Raw genomic sequence first — 19,622 nt, forward strand, 5'->3', positions numbered from 1 at the left:
TGATAGTATCAGCCCTCGTTCCCTTTATGCTTAGACATAGTCTTATGCCTCCTCTATGTTGTTTTTGGTTAAAAAAAAAATTTAAAGAATACTTGTCTTTGTTATAGACCAGCTCTTTCTCCATTTAAATTATATACACACACAATATTTTTTTAAGCTGGAAAATTTTTCACTTACATGGCTTTGACTGAAAAAAAACCTAAAGGCAAAAATATAATCTTTATAAAATATTAGCCTGCATATTAAAAATAGAAACATCATTTATTTTTCTTAGCTAAGGGAAAACGAAAATTATCCATGCCAAGAAAATCAGTATTTACAGAGTGTGCCCTTATTTTAAAGTGTCTGACGATCTTTACTTTTACCACCTTGTTTGGGTAATAGTTGGCAAGTTCTACCTTCATCAGTAAATGACTAAAACATCATCTAGCTGCTGTTAAAGTATTGGTCTAAACACACAATCCCTAATATAACAGCATGCAGGAAAAACTCTTTCATCTCTGAAGAAATTTGAGTATAACATATTTCTCTTAAATAGAAGCTTGTTTTCACTTGCATTTAGCTGAATTATACTTTTGAAGTCCTAACCATAGAATAAATTTGTGAAGACCAGGTCTTAAATAATGTAATAAATACCTTGATTTTATTAGAATAAAAAGAAAGAAAATTCCTTATTCTCCACTGCTATTCCTTCCACTTCTTTGGTGGGGGGACACAACTTCTGAGCCTGCACTCTAGAGCCTGCAAGCCACAACTACTGAAGGCCGCACACAGCAACAAAGTCCCAACACAGCCAAAAATAATAAATAAAAATAAATAAATTTATTTAAAACAGGGCTTCCCTGGTGGTGCAGTGGTTGAGAGTCCGCCTGCCGATGCAGGGGACGTGGGTTCGTGCCCCGGTCCGGGAGGATCCCACATGCCGCGGAGCGGCTGGGCCCGTGAGCCATGGCCGCTGAACCTGCACGTCCGGAGCCTGTGCTCCGCAACGGGAGAGGCCGCAGCAGTGAGAGGCCCGCGTACCGCAAAAAAAAAAAAAAAAAAAAAAATTTAAAACAAAGATTTAGAGATATGTGTATACACAGGTTAGTATACACACATATATGTTCTTGCTCTATCTGCTGTGACACTAAATAAAAGCAACAGCAACCCTAGTATCAGTGAGTACTCACAGTGCTCAAATACTGGTTTCTAATACCATTTTCCAATAAAGGGAACTGAGGTTCCTTGCAGAGAAGGCTGATCCTAGGACTGGGGCAGGAAACATACAAGATGAGTCTGGAGTATTTTGAAGTTCCAAAAAGTAAGAAAGTGCTCAAAAAACAAATACACACAACAAAAATATATCACCTTAATGGGACATAGGAGCCATCAGAAAGGTTCCCAATGGCCAAAGCTGGAACAATTTGAGCAATAAAATAAAGCAGTACTAAATTATACCCCAAGGTATAAAAATAAATATTTATGAGTCTATACTGATTTAAATAAATGACTGAATAAATGAAAGAAAAGAGAAAAAAATATATCCCACGCAGAAGAATTTCAAATAATTTATGTAAATGCTCTACCCTCTTTAAGTGTGGGCTGTACAGTGATTTCTTTCCAAACAATACAATATGGATACTGGTAGAAGAGTAACTTTACAATAAGAAATCTAACAAATACTACCCCAGTGAAGTGATCAAGGTCAACATCAACAGCAATAAATCATATTAACAGTATATCCCTTGATATGACATGATAAAAATGGCATTTTACCTCTGTGGTCTCCCTCCCAAAAGCCCACAACCCTAGTCTAATCATGAGGAAAAAAGTCAGACAAATTACAATACAGAGGCACCTATAATACCTAACCAGTATCCCTCAAAATTGCCCAGGTCATCAACAAGACAAGTCTGAGAAACTGCCACAGCCAAGAGAAGCCTAAGGAGACACGAAAACTAAAAGAAACGTGGTATACTAATTGGGATTCCAGAACTAAGGAACTCTGAATACAAAGTGTTTACTTTAATAAATTTTATATATGTTAATTGAACTATATTATATACAATTAATAAAAATGTATCAATTCGCTAATTATAACAAATATATTATACTACTATAAGATGTTAACAGAGGAAATATTGCAGGACATATGGGAATTCTCTGTACTTCTTAATTTTTCTGTAAATCTGAAACTGTACTAAAAAATAAAGTCCATTTAAAAAATTTTGGAGAAGTTTATAGTTTCTTCACTGAGGTGGTAAAATTTGACAAGCACACCCTCAGGACTGTTATGTAGACCAAAATAATAATAATAGTAACAATTTTAAACTTTTATAAGAAATTAAGAGTAGAAAATGCCTGGTCTGAGAGTCAGGAAACATGGAACAAGTGGCAACTCTGCCACTAATTTTACAATCTTGAACATGACTTATCTTTTCTGGTCTAGGTTTTTACACCTATAAATTCAGAGGGATAAAACAGCCTCTGAAACCATTATCATCACAGCAACTGTAAAGTGTTAGAATGAATCTCTTTATCCAGTAGGTCATAACAGTAAACAAGCAATTTTGCTGTTCCTCTAAAGAGAAAAATAAAAGCCAGGTTTAATTACATGGATGATTAGCATAATAGCTGCCACTTCTACAACTAGGAGCTGACTTTCACCACGCTGAACCCTAGACTGGTCCAGTCATTTATTAAACGATTTATTAACTACTGTTTCTTCATCCTAAAGTAGCAAAGAATTAAAAATAACATGGATGACTGGATATAAAAATCAGATGTGAGAATAGTCTTGAAAGCAAAGAGAAATAAAACGAGAAAAAAAAAAAAAAAACAGAAGAGCCCAGGGTGTGCCTAGTTAGCTTCAAGTTCCAAATCCCTCACAACATTTATGTTTATCTACTTTCATATCAAAACATAGCTTCAGAGTCTAACCATGGGCAATGGACCAGAAGTTATAATCCACTTCTAATATTAGGGAAGCAAGCAAATGTAAAAAGAACATTCATTCTTCAAAGAAGCCTTAATGAATGGGGTGGCAGGAATGACTGCACAGCATGGCACCAGCAGTAGAGGCATCTACAACCATCAACCTCCACAATGGTGTAGCCCCAGTTGCTCCCTCTTCTCTTTCTCTCTTTGCTTTCACAAGTGATGATCAACAGACCAAATAATTCAAGGAAGCCTTCTTTCTACTTAACAAAAAAATGGCAACACCACCATCACAGTACATCAACTTAGGGTAGTAAGAAAGGTTGTTCAAAATTAAACAGATGCAGAACTATAGAATATAATCAAGGAGTAGGATGGTCTTTACACAGTATTATTTCCCAGAATTTTTTACTATGATGACTAGAAAAATGAGACAGAGGAGGTGCGGAGAGATCCATAAAATATTCTAAATCTTTAACAAAGACGGCAATGATTAAACCAATGTGAAGAAACTACATCACGTGCAACAAACCTGGTCCCACCTTCAAAGAAACTCACAATCTAGGAAAGAAGATAGTGATAGATGATGCATATGCAAAATGGCTATAAAGTTTTTCTGAAATTCTTCAGAGCCAAGTTCATTAGTCACATTAGGTTCAGGTTAGTGAGGAATGAAAGAACATCAGTTTCATTACTTACAATTTCATTTCTGACACAAAGTATATTTATTTCTCCATGTTGTATTTCTGTACCAAACCTGATTAAGAAACCAAGTAAAAATTAAATATCCTTCAAAAATGATTGCCACTGAGGATATTCTGTAAGCTGTTAGAAACTGAGTTCCAAAAACATTTTGAGCATGATGGTTGAGTCCAGTAAAATGAGGCACTGATATCTGTAAAGTGAAAGATGTTTTACTTTTTTTTTTTTTTTTTTGCGGTACATGGGCCTCTCACTGTTGTGGCCTTTCCCGTTGTGGAGCACAGGCTCCGGACGCGCAGGCTCAGCCGCCATGGCTCACGGGCCCAGCCGCTCCGCGGCATGTGGGATCTTCCCGGACCGGGACACGAACCCGTGTCCCCTGCATCGGCAGGCGGACTCTCAACCACTGCGCCACAAGGGAAGCCCTGTTTTACTTATTTTTGCTTTTTAAATAAAACTTAGCAAATCAGTAGTACTACCTATAGTCACATGCTACCTAATATCAATATAACCACTATGTAATTCCTGTATGTCAAAGATCCCTTCAAATTAACTAATATTTTAAATCACATATTTAAAAAGAAATAACTATAACACAGAACCTTCCCGAAGGCTCCTAAGTCTACATACGTTATACATTCCTGAGTGCTCTTTATTAATAATTTTCTCTTAAAGAATTCTCATTAATTGGGTAGGCATGTTTCCCATCCTTGCCCTTGCAGAAACCATGATTCCTCTCCCCCAAATCATTGGTTTTTCTCTAAATAACCAGTATTCATATTTATTAGCATTAGTGGCTTCAATTTCGCAGTATGAAGAAAATTCACAAGTCTCTGATTCCTAAGATCCCTTTGGTGTTCTTCTTAAGAATGACAGTAATACTTAAAATGTCAGTCTAGGGCTTCCCTGGTGGCGCAGTGGTTGAGTGTCCGCCTGCCGATGCAGGGGACACGAGTTTGTGCCCCGGTCCGGGAAGATCCCACATGCAGCGGAGCGGCTGGGCCCGTGAGCCATGGCCGCTGAGCCTGCGCGTCTGGAGCCTGTGCTCCACAACGGGAGAGGCTACAACAGTGAGAGGCCCGCGTACAGCAAAAAAAAAAAAAAAAAAAGTCAGTCTAATTATAATAGATAACCATGATTTGGCTAAAGTAACCCAAAGTTGTTTTCACTGTAAAGTGAATGCCAGCTGAGGCCAAGTTTCTCTAAATGTATTATTAGGATTCTATAATCCTGACTTCAAGAGAGAATCTACTAATATTTTTTTGAAACTCCCCGCTTAAGCAAAAGGTTAATGATTAATAACTGACTTTTCCTTGTTAAAAACAATGATTTTCATATTTTTGTACCAAGCAGCTCTACTGGTAAAAATAAAATAAAAATTGTGGCACATGCTTCCAATATATGTATACTTACTTATAAATTATATGTTTTACTGTACTTATTATATACATTATAAACAAATACAAAGAACTCCCAAAATTCTTAAGAATAAGGAAAAATACATATAAATAGCATTTTCTTCCTATCTCCCAATGGATTTTCTTGAGCATCCTCTGGTATGCACATACCTCACCCATACTTTGTTATTCTTTTTACTGTGTTAAAATTCACATAACAAAAAATTCACCATTTTAACCATTTTAAAGCATACAATTAAGTGGCATTTAGTACATTCACAATGTTGTGCAACCATCAGCCCCTAGCAACCATTGACCTGCTTTTTATCTCTATGAATATGCTTCTTCTAGATATTTCACATAAATGAAATCATACAATATGTGACCTGTTGTGTCTGGCTTCTTTCACTTAGCATACTATTTTCAAAATTCATCCATGTCGTAACATGTAAAAGTACTTCATTCCTTTGTATGGCTGAATAGTATTCCACACTGTATTGATAAAACTTCATTTTTTAATCAATTCATCAGTTTATGGACATTTGAGTTGTATCCACCCTCTTACTACTGTGAACAGTGCTGCATGGACATCTGTGTACAAGGGTTTTTTACCTGAATACCTGTTTTTAAAAATTCTTTTCAGTATATATCTAAAAGTGGAATTGCTGGATCGTATGGTAATTTTACGTTTAATATATCAAGGAACTTCCAAACAGATTGCTACAATAGGTGTACCATTTTATTTTACATTCCCACTAGCAATGTATGAGGATTCCCACAACCCATTTTATAGATATCTAACTGATCAAGAATACAATTTGACCCAAAACACCAACTGGTCTATAATGGGCATGTTTTGACCACCTACATTGCCCACCAACCTCTTTCCTAGAAGATATCCTTGCAGAAAGGATATGCCACAACAGACTGTCTCCAGCTCCACCCCACCTCCCTCCCACAGTAATTCCACCCCTGACCATTGATAATTTTGCCAGGGATAGAAACCTGACCCAGGAGAGTCCATCTACTGAAAAGTCAATAACCAGGTTCTCTTTAGAGAATGTGAGAAGCAGCTCTGCAGAATAAAGATGACGCAGTGTGGGGATCAGGGCAAGCACAGTGGGAAGTCACTGCCATTCGCAAACTGAAATTATGGGGGAAAGAAGGCAAAAAGTGTGCAAAGAAACATTGGTAAAGAGAAAAACCACAGTCCGTGCTGCACAAAGAGAAACAGAGGTAAGAGAGTATAATCTTGGATACTGACAGGTTATAATTTCATGAGGCTTGGTTAGACTTTATTTCCTGACACTGGATATTCATAAGACTGTCTACTATTTATTCAAAATAAACTTTTTTTTTATTTGACATACTTTGAATGGGTTTCTGATTCCTGAAACCAGCAAGTTCTTACTAAAACAAGCTCTGACAACCTTGACTTTATTTCTCTCACTAGTTTTAAATAACCTGAAGAGGTTCCTTACTAATTAATGGATTTTAATATTTTGTATTCAAATTGAATACCTTTTGAAGAACCATACAAAGGCTTTCACAGGGAGTTTTTAAAAGAATGTATCATTCTTTTTAATCCACACTTTTATAGGCTCCAAATAATGTAGTTTCTTCCCTCCCTAAAGACTCCAGGTTTCTTGTAGTAATAAACCTTAAAAGATGATCTTTCAACTTGTTCCTAGTACCTGTTTTCCTAAATCTAATCAACAGAATTCTTGAGTTTTCCTTCTTAAATAGGAAGCTGAGTGCAACTGTATTGTGGTCAATATTATAAAAGTTGCACAGTCATCTAGAAAAAATCCTGACCAGTCAGACCAAGATTCACATATTTTCCCTACTCAAGAGTTTTATATTACCCACTCTAAGAAACAATCCTCTGTAACATCTAAAAAGTTCACCTTCTATTCTGGAATTGCAAATAAATTAAAGTTTCAAATAATTGCGACAAGCTAGTAATTTCTAGTTATAAGCTAATACTCTAACAGGCAACACACCTCAAATATAAGCAAACTACAAATCTGTTAGGGTATCTGATCATTTCACAATAACTTCAAAGGCACAGGACATGTCTTGTCATATTTAATTATTTCTAGTATCTACTCAAAATTATGAGTTTGTACAGAGAAAGGTGGATAATAACCTCTGATGAAAATCTTTAAATAACAGGACAGACACACATACATAGACAGGGACACACATTTTCTTTCAAGTCCTTCAATTCAATAAAGACAACCTCAACCAAATTCTTATCATTCCATATGCTTTCTAAAGGCTGCTGGCAAAACTCTAGATTATAAAAATATATCTGAAGCCATATAAAACATTCTAATCATACCAAACTTGTAAATTTGTTTTATAATACAATGACTTCTTCTCTTTGGGTCTGGTATTAACAACTGAACTTACTTTTTTATGTGACCATGTAAAAACATTATTTTAACCAGGTACTGTGTTCAGACAACCATCCCTGATCATGAGACACACCCTTTTATCTCCCCACCCCCTGCCATTATCTCTTCACAGTTCCTGAGTTTAGTGAACTATGTGAATGATTATACTGGTTATTCATTTTTTTCATTTGAAAATTTAAAGTCTAGATATTTTTAAGTAATAAAAAGGGAAATCATCACTAATACTAACTCCATAAATTCAGAATCTTAAAGGTCAAACTAATGGCATAAAAAAATTTCTAGTATGAAAAGCATGCCAAATTTTTCTGACATTTTCAAAGCAGGATAAGGCTTGACATATCAATGATGATACATCAACCCACTAGTAAGGCATGGACACCTCAAAGAGCTTGAGGTTCACTGTATGGTACATGTTTACAGGAAATTATAATTTGCTATGACAGAGAACACAAGGAGTAATTAATCAGTCATGGGAAGATATGAAAGATCTCACAGAGAATATGATATCTAAACTGTGACAGCCTTCTCCCTTTGCAGACAGGGAAAGGAAGGTAACCAGGGCAAGGGGGTAAGAGTGGACTAGAGCAAGGAGTTAGGCATATGAGAAATTCTAGAGTGAAAGAATACAATCATCAAGGAACTAAAGGCTTAATCTGTTTCAAATATAGAGTGAGAGGCAGAAAGTAAATGAGAATATTTTAAAATCATGCAGTAATTCATTTTAAAGAATAGGTTTTGGGGCTTCCCTGGTGGCACAGTGGTTGAGAATCTGCCTGCTAATTCAGGGGACACGGGTTCGAGCCCTGCTCTGGGAGGATCCCACATGCCGCAGAGCAACTAGGCCCATGAGCCACAACTACTGAGCCTGCGCGTCTGGAGTCTGTGCTCTGCAACAAGAGAGGCCGCAATAGTGAGAGGCCCATGCACCGTGATGAAGACTGGCCTCCGCTTGCCACAACTAGAGAAAGCCCTCGCACAGAAACGAAGACCCAACACAGCATAAATAAATAAATAAACTCCTACCCCCAACATCTTCTTTAAAAAAAAAAAAAAAAGAATAGGTTTTATTTTAAAGACATTTATGCCAGCTACAATACAGGAATCCATGGGGGAAACAATACACTCTCATCACAGAAAGCAACTGAGGAACCCTTTCCAATAATCTAGAAAAGAGAAGATAGTGGCATTCATTTAAGATTAATTTAAGAAAGTGACATTAATAATAAAGAAATAAAGTTGAATCAACATTGGTGGGAGAGGAGGGTATGGTGAAGAAGTAACTGAAGAAAAATAGGAGTACGTTTTTCTAGACTGGGCAAATGAAAGACCCTACCAACTAAGTAAAAAGATGGTGTTGTTTATTGGGTGTGTATGGAGGAAGCAACGATGAGTTCAACTTTAGACATGTTCCACTGAGTTATTGTGAGACATGTAAATGGAGATATCTTATAAATGGTCCAAAGTTCAAGAATAATCTGATTGGACATGTAAATTTGGAAATCCATCAGTATATAAGATGGCAATTTCACAGCAGTGAGAATGCCCAGAGAGCATGCAAAATATGAAGAAAGTAAACAACTGAAGCCTGAGCAGGGCCAAAAGTAAAGGGAAGAGCAGACAAAGAGAATTCAAAATCATATATACAGACAGACAGATAGACAGACATATATGAAACAATAATTAGAATTACAGAAATCAAATCATGTCAACTTTATAGATGAGAAAACTGACAACCATAGAAGTTAAAGACATTTACCCAGCTCCATAGTACCAGTTTAGAACAGTAATGGAAGGGGACTGGAACACTCCTCAAATCTAGTCCAACCTCTGAAAATAATTTACGAATAAAAATTTTTTAAATATTGAGATTCTACAATTAAACGAGTTAGCATTTTAAAAACACAAACACTGGGAATTCACGGGCAGTCCAGTGGTTAAGACTCTGTGCTTCCACTGTAGGGGGCCCAGGTTCCAGCCCTGGTTGGGGAGCTAAGACGCTGCATGCTGTGTGGTGCAGCCAAAAATAAAAAATAAGTAAATAAAAACACAAACATTATCTACTCATGATTGGTGCCTTAAGAAAAACTCTAATTTTGACAGAAAATGTTATATTTGTTGCCTTTAACCTGACTCTTCACACCCTATATATGTTTTGAAGTGTTTATTAAGAAGATACTTTAGGGTTTGATTGTAATCTTTTTCACTCCCACTTCCTACCCTCATTGCCAATAAACTTTTAGCATGACACTTGCTCTCTAACTAAAGTTTAAGCAGAGCAAAATAATCTTATGCTTTTATATTCTGAGACCTATTATTTAAAAAATGATAAAAATACATTTAAAAATTATGGGGAAAGATAATGTGAGACAAGTGAAAAGTAGCAAAGAAAGAAAGAGTTCAGCCAAAATTTTTCAACTTAATACAAATGATAAAAATTACGGTACCAGGCAAAATAGATTTCTGCATAATACTCTACATTTAATTTTATTTAAGAAAAAAATATATAAAAGAAACTGGATTAAACTGATAGTCGTAAAAAGGGAACATTCATCATGGCTTTCTGAAAATATAATACAGAAAGTTTCGTCCAGTAAAAAGATCTGAAGGGTCTAAGAAAAAGAGCTAACTAAAATTCAGATACATTACATTACTCCTTAATCATTTATGGCTACCATTCTAAACCTAGTAAACAATGTTTCATATCTTCTTGTATGTCACTTTCTCTTTTACCCTCCTCCTGAAGTATATATCAACCAGTAACCCAATTTTTTACTTCTGCCTCAACCATAACAATACCTCACCAACACAACTAAAACAATGTCAAGTTTCTTTTTACCTTCATTCTTCAATTCAAATCGTTATTATTCTAATTTCTCTGACTTAAGCTTCTTAGCAAAAGAAGTCACTTAAACTGATTTTTAAGGTATAACTAAAAACTAGGGACTTCCCTGGTGGTCCAGTGGCTAAGACTCCACACTCCCAATGCAGGGGGCCCGGGTTCGATCCCTGGTCAGAACTAGATCCTACATGCATGCCGCAACTAAGAGTCTGCATGCCACAACTAAGACCCGGTGCAGCCAAATAAATATTTTTTCAAAAAACAAAAACAAAAAAACTAGCCCTCACTGTCACAGGAGCATCAAGAAAAAATCATTTCCAAATGGCCAAACCGTAGGCTGGGCGTGAGTGTCCTGAGAAGAAAACACACCTAATGTATATTAAAATTAAATCAGAGATTTTCGCTTCCAGTTATGACAGAGTAGCCAACACTGAATACCCTCCTGCTATACATAACTAGCAAACTGGAGAAAATATAGAAACAATTACTGTCAGACAATGGACAACAGGCAGAGCAGAACTATGACCTGTGAGAGAGGGCAAACAAATGAGCTAAGCCCTAGGATCACACTCACTTTCTACATAGAAGTACCATCAGTATCATGAAATAAGAAGGGGTCTGGATGAGCAGAGAGACAGAAAACAGAGTTTGGGCAAGCTGAAGCAGCTGGAATTTGTGGGACAGAGCACCAAAGAAGAAGCGAAACAGAAAAGGATGGAACACAGAAACCTAGAGTCTTTGGCTTGAACATAAAGCTGCACATATAAAACATGAGATTCCACAGGACCAAGCAAAGAGTAACTACCAGTATTCTCATGAGGCTAGCTAGAGTCATTAGGGTTTCAACTAGCCAGAGTAAAGACCTTTTTAAGAGACACCAGAAAGGCCATGGCATAGAAGTGAGGCTAAACTAGATCTAGAGCACAGGCTACTCTGGACTTCCCCCTAACAGAGCTAAAAGTATAAGCCTTATTAAGACCAAGCTTATTATCAAGTAAATTAACTGCCTGTCAGATCAAATTTCAACACTTTTTAAAGAAAGAACAAAATCTAGACAGTCAACAACATATTTACAATGTCTACCACACAAATATTACTAGATATGTGAAAATAAAATCATAACACACTACAGAGAATTCTATCTACTGAGAGAACCCTGAACAAATTACTCAGTCTCCTCTCATCACTTTACAAATTTCCCTCTGTTAAAATCAGAAATTAAAGAGACAAGTAGAAGCAGCTTTCCATAATAATGCAAAGGAAATGTGGTAGAGAGATTCCACTAAAGTAAGAGGGAGGAAGGGAGGAGGGTGGGGAGGAGTAGAACGGTCACAGACAGATCTTCCCACTTATTACTGTACATTATAATACCTGATGATGTGCATCATCAAAGAAACAGTATATATGGTATAGGCTACTAATACGTAAAAATACAACATGTTTAGCCTACTATAAAAATTTACAGAAATAAAGCTCCTGCAACTAAAGGCTAAGCTTCAATCAGTCTCAAATAAATGATAATTATTTTAGATGGGTTTTATTTCTAATGAGTATTTATTGCCATGTACAAAGAAACAACTATTGTTTATTCAAAATTTAGATACCTGGTAACTTACATAAGACACAGCCTCCAAATCAGAGAGGAAGCAAACAAGAAAACCCACAATTAAAAAAAAAATTTCATGAACTAATGCTCATTTACTAATTCAAAAAGAAATTTCTCAGTGCATCTCTTAAAAATCATGAGACAATTCTTACAAGCTTGGTTATTCTTGGTTTCCAAGTTGAAAGAAAACTGAAAGCAATTAGAAGGGAAGGCTGAATTATTAGAAGGTAAGTACCATCACAGCACAAGTGACTAATGAAAGTCAACAAAAATTAAGAAAATCATAAGAAGCCAGAAAACTTAGAAAAGAAGCCACATTCTAAGAGCATAAAAAGCGGAGAAGCCCAAATCATTTAACACAGGTGAAAACAGACCTTCTGGCAGTGATGCCAGAAAAAGTATCACCACATAACCCCTGCCAGCAAAGATGACCCTAAATCAAATAGAACAGATTAAATTACCCTCGAGTATAAATACAATTCAATCACAGGCAGATAGTTACTTTTGGAAACCACTGACATTAGTTGAAATAAAAGATGCTGGTATTCAAAGGAAAAAACAAAGAATTCACTGAATATTTTGACTAGTCAATGGCTTACTCCACTTCAACCCAAAATTTTATACTTAGGACACTTATCTCCCTCCTCCCATTAATCTTTGTGTCAAACTACTGGGGCCAATCTGGCTCTTGTATTCCACAGTGTTTTCCCATGAGTTTTCCCTAGTAACTTTTGACTTTAATATACCTAATTGCATTCTAAACTACCCTCCATAAAGTATTTTTTGCACATTATCCAAATCCTCTATGTAAAGTCAAGTTGTAGCTGTAATTTTATTTCCCCAGTTTACTGTACATGGGAGTTATCCTTCACAGACACACTAACAAAATGTTCTTCAAAACAATGAACACGGGCTTCCCTGGTGGCGCAGTGGTTAAGAATTCGCCTGCCGATTCAGGGGACATGGGTTCAAGCCCTGGTCCAGGAAGATCCCACATGCCGTGGAGTAACTAAGCCTGTGCGCCACAACTACTGAGCCTGCGCTCTAGAGCCCACAAGCCACGACTACTGAAGCCCCACGCACCTAGAGCCCGCGCTCTGCAACAAATGAAGCCACCACAATGAGAAGCCTGCGGACCGCAACGAAGAGAAGCCCCCACTCACCGCAACTAGAGAAAACCCGCACACAGCAACGAAGACCCAACGCAGCCAAAAATAAATAAATAAAATGTATTAAAAAAAAAATGAACATGAAAGTATTTCATTCAATAAACAGGTTACTTACCTATAAGGCTGATTCTCTGACAGATAAAACCAAATAATTATGATTACAATTACAGAGCTTAAACTTGGGCTAACACATTTTGAAAACTGGGTATCCAAGATCTGTTCCATTAGAGTCCTCAACCTAGAAATCCCAAAAGTTCATAGAATAAATCTTTATTGGATCAGGGAACCTAGTTCAGACTATCAACTGAAAGACAGAAGTTCTAACCCCATTTCTACCCAGAATTCATCATACTTTAAGTAAATAACCTAAAAACCTTGGTTATGAGTTAGGAAACAGGGACTGCCACCTATGCTGTCTATTTCCAAGTAGTTGTGGGTGTCAAATGAGAAACTAGATGAAATTACTTTGTAAATTATGAAACACAGTACAAATGTAAAATTATTTTATCCAGGGCCGGATTTCAACTCTCGTGCTTTCTAAGCAAAATCCATCCCTAGTCTTGGAGTTTTCTGGCCCTTGGAAAGAAATTACCTTGACAAACAATAAAAGTAGTCTCATAGGAAGTAGTGAATCTAGAAGAATTAATGAGGATTTTCCTATGTAGCTTCTGAAACTGATGAAGTATCAAATGATTCCTCATAAGCACTGTGCAACAGAAGGACATATAATTATTTAGTACATTAATGTTTTCAGAGAATCAAGTTTGAAACTACAATTCTTGTAATATTCCTTAATATGATTTGAAAACAAGATTTTTACCTGAATACTACATGAGCAACACTCTTAGATGAGCAATAACTATCTTACTCTTACGCTTTCATTATCTAGAAACTTACAAATCAATATCAACATTAGCAATATTATCAATGAGTTAAATCATTTGTAAGACCTCAAAAATCTAGAAACCCTAAATCTGACTTTCCACCCTCTATCTGTTCATAAAAGCTTTCATGAAGCTATCCAAGGCCCTTCAAGTACAAATTTATTTAAGTATTCTCGTACAATGAGAATTCAGAGGCAACTGACCAAATCACATTTTTATTTGAAAATTTATTTTCCAGTGACTGCCTTGTGAATTGGAAGGAAAGCTCTGAACATTAAATCCCAGGACCTGAAATCTTCCATATCTTCTCTCCCTAGAACCAGAACTTCAAAATTCAGAGGTCAGTTTCAGTGTCTCTGATTCAAAATCAGCAAAAGGTCCATTCTCAAACAGAAAGAGCAATCCACAGTTAAGCACATGATCTCAGTTAGTCCAGCTATTTAGGCCAAAAAGAGAGTCATTAGGTATTATCTACCACTTTAACAGACTCTATCAACCTAGAAGATGAGACTGTCTTGAGCTGAAGTATATTTCTTTTTGATTCCCCACCCCCTAATCTTTAAGAAGGCATATTCTAGTAAAATACTCCACAGCTGGAATCACACCAGAGAAGAAGATACTCTTCAGTCCCTTGATCACAGTGGAGTTCTCCATGTGGATAAATAAATACATAAAAGCACCTATGGGTTTATATGCTGGAGAAGAGGGATGGTATCTAGAGAGGAAACAGGGCAAGCACCCAAAACATCTGTAGGCTCATTTTTCTGGCCTATGGCCTAATTACCATGAATCGGGTCTAAGTCTAGGACTTGACATAAAATATCTTTTCAAACATTTAGAAGTGATTAGATGACCTTGTATATGATATCCCTGCAAACAAGATGGATAAATTATAGGATGAATGCTAGGATAGAAGGTTGCTGATTAATTAATGTTAATTGAAAGAACTGTAACTGGAACAAAGAGCTATGGCCTCCTGGCTCCAGACAAAGAGCTACGTCACACTCAGTGTCTTCTATTCATAATATATTTTCTAAACTGGCCATCAGGAAGTACTCATTCCCTAGTGGTGGAGATCTGTGTGTGCAGGGGGACAATAATCCATCTACCCCAAGTGTCTTTTTTTTTTCTTTCTTTCTTTCCCCAGAGTACCTTTTAACATTTTCCAACTGCCAGAAATGTATTTGAGAATTAAAAGCATTAGACAGGTATCATGATGCTATTTTCAACAATGACAATTTGGGTAAAAAGAGTCAAAACATTTTCTCTAACCATCTCCTGGTTCTAGATAGGAACAGGGATTTTACTGAAAGAGATTACATGTGATATGATCAAACACCTCATCCCAATTCTTCTTAAATTATCTTTAACCAAGATGCTAATCAAGATGCTCCCTCTCCATCCCACTTCTGCTGATCTGCTTCCTTTGGGGGAAAAAAAAGTTAAAAGTGAAGGGTCAAAGTGCTATTTTCAAAAGATTTGGAAAAAGCAAAAAAGCAAGAAGGAATCAATTCTGTTGCCCAAGGTCACCCAACAAGGCACTAATTTAACTTGAGAACACTGTCCTAATAAAGCAACTATCATCCAAATTCCAAAGTACTCTGTATATCCTAAGGAACCCATGAAACTATTGTTCTCATTCTCAAAGGTTTAGGAATATGCACCTCACTCTTCAAATGTTATGGCCACTATCTTTAGAGAATCATTTTATAGGAACATCATTCTTCAGAATCACCAGAAGAGCTCTTACCAAAAAAGTAACATAATGTACTAATGGGAATATTTTCCATGATTAATAACCAGTTAACCCTTAATAAGAGAGTACCTCTTTTGCCAAAGAAACAATAAAAAGCAAAGAATAGAATAGAGTATCATTTTGTAAATATGCATGCTTCCAGACTTTTCGGTATTTCCCCCAAGACACATGCTCTGCTTCCTAGTGCCTGCAGGAAAAAAACTCTACTTTTGAAAACTGATACATGATACTAATGGTAAGAACTCAATTTATCTCAAATTGAAAAAACTTCATTTATGAATTTTTTTTCATCTCAAACTGGACTTCAAACATTTCAAATACATGAAAATGCTAACAGTTCCACAAAATAAGTAAAATGCTCAGATAAAATGATGTATGAAACACAATATTAAAATGCTGTTTATAAAGAAAACAGAAGAAAATTTTCAGAAAAGAGACCTATGCTAAAAGGCCACCATGTTATCATGTACAAATCTAAACTATCTATAATGCGTGGCAAAAGATTATTATATTCTACAAGGCAGGATTTGATACTTTCATCCAATATATAGCAGGATCTGACAGCTGCCACAACAAAAACATTAAAAAGGTTCCTCAAATAAGTATTTTTACAGTTTATATAATCTGATTGTGATATTTATTCAAAAGCCTACTCTGTAAAAGTAAACGTGATTAAGTCTATCTTTTACTATTGCTGATTATGATATTTATGATAAGCACTTTTGTTAACAGTTCCTTTCACGATTTAGACATAGCTCCAATTCATTTGTTATTGCCCAGAGTACTGTAAAGAAAATCTAAGCAAAATCATGGTAAATCTGGACACCGAATTCTTTATTTTAAAAAGTACCTTTATCACAAAGGTTGAGAACAGATAGTATTTTAAGATACAGTCTCCCCTTATAATTTAGAATCAGGAAAATAAAGAAATCTGTCTCAAATGCTTTATGTAAACTATAGAGCAGACTTAACTCTTGCTAATAAGCTAATTACAACATACAACTAGCTGTCACAGTATTAACACTAATATCTACTTCTCTACGTCACAAAAGTCAAAGATGATGCATAAAGCACACTGTTTAAATCAAAAGTTTTAATTGGAAATTAGATGTAAATAACTAAGATAAATGTAGATTTGTAGCCTGCCAGATTTCCCTTATTTGGATGATGTTTATTCACTCATTAATTGTTCTACATTATGTGGACACCATATACACTTCATAAAGCTCTACAAGTGTACTGTGATAACTAAAGATGTTTCTATTTTATAAATTAACTCAAATAATATAAAACTTATTAAAAAATAAAAACACCATCAACCACGTTTCCACATGTCTTTTCTAATTTGAGATGTGTGAAATCTTAAAACTAGAAAACCATATTGCCATTGAGAAGGCTAATAAAGCTGGATGTTAGTCTTTTTTTTGGAAAATTTTTTTTTAAGAGTTGAGAATATCATTGTGTTAAACCCAAAATTTCAGCTAAAGCATTAATTTTAGCTGTAATAAAAATGCTATAGACATTATGAATAAATGAAAACTTGGGGAATAATAAACAAAGCAGAATTCATGGTTACCATATTTACACATACTCTTTGTTGTGTTTCAGTGCCACATGATCTGATTCAAAGTAATAAACATCAGGATCATCATCTTCCTCTTCTGTAATGTGCGGATTGGCACTCTCTTTGGCAGATGGCAAATGTCCAATATTGAGTCTTGCCTCTGAGGATGGCTTACTTAGTCCTTCACTCCCATAATTTTCAGAGTCACAACACATGCCTTTTTCATTGTGAGAAATTTCATCAGGATTTGTGACAGACTGACTTATATTATCACTAACAGGTGCATTTGTTTCACTGGGATTAAGATTATTCTCCTCAAGTTGTCCATTTTCTCTGCAAGGAGAACTGTTTTTAGTGGGACTACCTCTGGTAGGGGCCGCCCTCCGGGGTGAAGTTCTCAGAGTATACCGATGTTCTTGAGGTTCTGATAAAGACATCATTTGAGCCGAAATACAGTCTAGAACAGAAGATGGTTCTGGTTCTCCGGAGACTGGCATACTCTCAAGACTTGTGTCCAGGGCGTTATTGGTGTTTTCATTACACTGCTCTTTTGAGGCACTGCTCTCTCCCACCACATCTACTTCCTCCTCAGAATCCCTTAAAGATGAATGAATTTCAGAAAAGGGGCCTGTAGCTGGCTCAGTAGTCAGCTGATTAACATGTTCCACAGGCAGGCAGGCAGTTACTATTTTGTGGTCCTCCAACTTGACCTGCACTTCTGAATTTGTGCAAGGCACGTTATGGTCTATATAACTGTCCTCCTTCCTACTACCAAGGAACATTGAAGTGTGGGTATCCGAATCCCCATTTTCAGCTACTGATTTCTCCTGCAACACATAGGAACCAGTGCTATTTTGTTTAGTGTTCCCATCGGACTGACAGTCATCACAGTTTACAACAGCTGAATCACTGTCATCAACACCATTGACAGCCAAATAGCCCGTGATTTCTTCAACTACTGTAGAATTAAGTGGCCCTTCCTCACTGACATTCACCTTTTTAATTTCCCTTTTCTCACAATCATCCAGTATAAGACATCGACAAGCTCGTTTAGTCCCTTGAAAATCTGCATCATTGTCCACTACTGTACTCCTCTGTTCTACTGACTCCTTGTCTGATTTTATAGGTGAATCTTCTTCTGAACTGTTTGGTGCTTCAGATCTAAGACAACGCTTAATTCTTTTTAAAACTGGTGAAACAGGTTCTGCTTGCCTTCTTTCACAATTTTCTACAGACTGCCTTTCTACGTTATCTTTTTCTGAAGAAGGGAGTCCTCTTTTCCTAGGGCTTACCCATGACTCTCGAGTACTCTGCTGTTTTATATCAGTAGTTCTTCCATTATTATTTCCTTTCTGAATTTGCACAGGCTCTGGTCTCTTCTTTGGTGATCTTGATCGTACTTGAGAATGAGAAGAGATTTCTTCAGGATGAGCAATGCTACGATTCCTTAAAGTTCTACCACAAAAAGATTCATCCAAGCCGTTTAACCCCACTGTTGATCTTGTAACACGAGTAGATCGGGAAGCAGCCATACTATGGCAAGTCCCTACAATACGGTCATCATGATCCACTCATTGGGAAACCTTCAAAAACGTAAACAAAATAATGAGAAAAAGGTAATAGTTAATACACCTAAAACAAAAGTATAAAGCTATAACTTTTTAATCCATGTATAGCCATATTAAATTTTGTGATATAATTATTTTATTAACATTTCCAAAAGTGATAATATTAGCTAACAGTTATATGGCACTTAATACATTCCAGGAATCGTTCTATATGCTTTACATACGTTAACTCACTTAAGTCTAACAACAATTAGAATAAGTGCTTATTATCATTCCTACTTCATAAACGAGGAGATTGAGGCACATACAGTTTAAGTAATCTGTCCAAATTCACACAGCTAGTAAACTGCTGGACAGGGCCCTAGATTCCACGCTCTTAACCTTCCTCGCTATGTATCTACCTCTCAGATATACAGGGGCAAAGCGCCCAGAAAGATCTCTCTCAAAGACAGGACTTCATCTTGGTTATTAAAATAATAATCTTGAATTTATATAGCAGCTATCATATAAACTATCCCAATCACTTCTCATGTTTTCTCAACACTTCTGGGAGGTAAAAAGACAGGCTCTGCTCTTTTTAATTCACTCTTACTAAAATGAGTTTCAGGTCAAATTCTTTGATAACAAACCACGTGGCATCCAAAAAATTTTGGTTGCAGTAGAATTTTTTATAACTAAGCAGATGAACAGAAATCGCAGTAGAATTTTTTATAACTAAGCAGATGAACGAAATCACAACCGTAGCTTATACTTGCTAAGAGCAATACAGAGCAAAGCCAAGCCACCCTAGTCTCTAGA

The 19,622-nt window shown here is 36.2% G+C and overlaps 1 protein-coding gene across 2 annotated transcripts in view; it reads right to left on the reverse strand.

Moving 5' to 3' along the window:
• ZZZ3 (zinc finger ZZ-type containing 3) overlaps positions 1–18,788 on the reverse strand; it is a 53,256-nt gene extending 34,468 nt beyond the window's left edge. For both annotated transcript variants that reach the window (XM_065887945.1, XM_065887939.1), the window contains exon 1: positions 17,284–18,788. In XM_065887945.1, the coding sequence (XP_065744017.1) occupies positions 17,284–18,788 (1,505 nt within the window). The remainder of the gene's footprint in view (positions 1–17,283) is intronic.
• Positions 18,789–19,622: the final 834 nt, after the last annotated feature.

This window comes from Phocoena phocoena, chromosome 1 (assembly GCF_963924675.1).
Source record: "Phocoena phocoena chromosome 1, mPhoPho1.1, whole genome shotgun sequence".
NCBI classification, from domain to species: domain Eukaryota; kingdom Metazoa; phylum Chordata; class Mammalia; order Artiodactyla; family Phocoenidae; genus Phocoena; species Phocoena phocoena.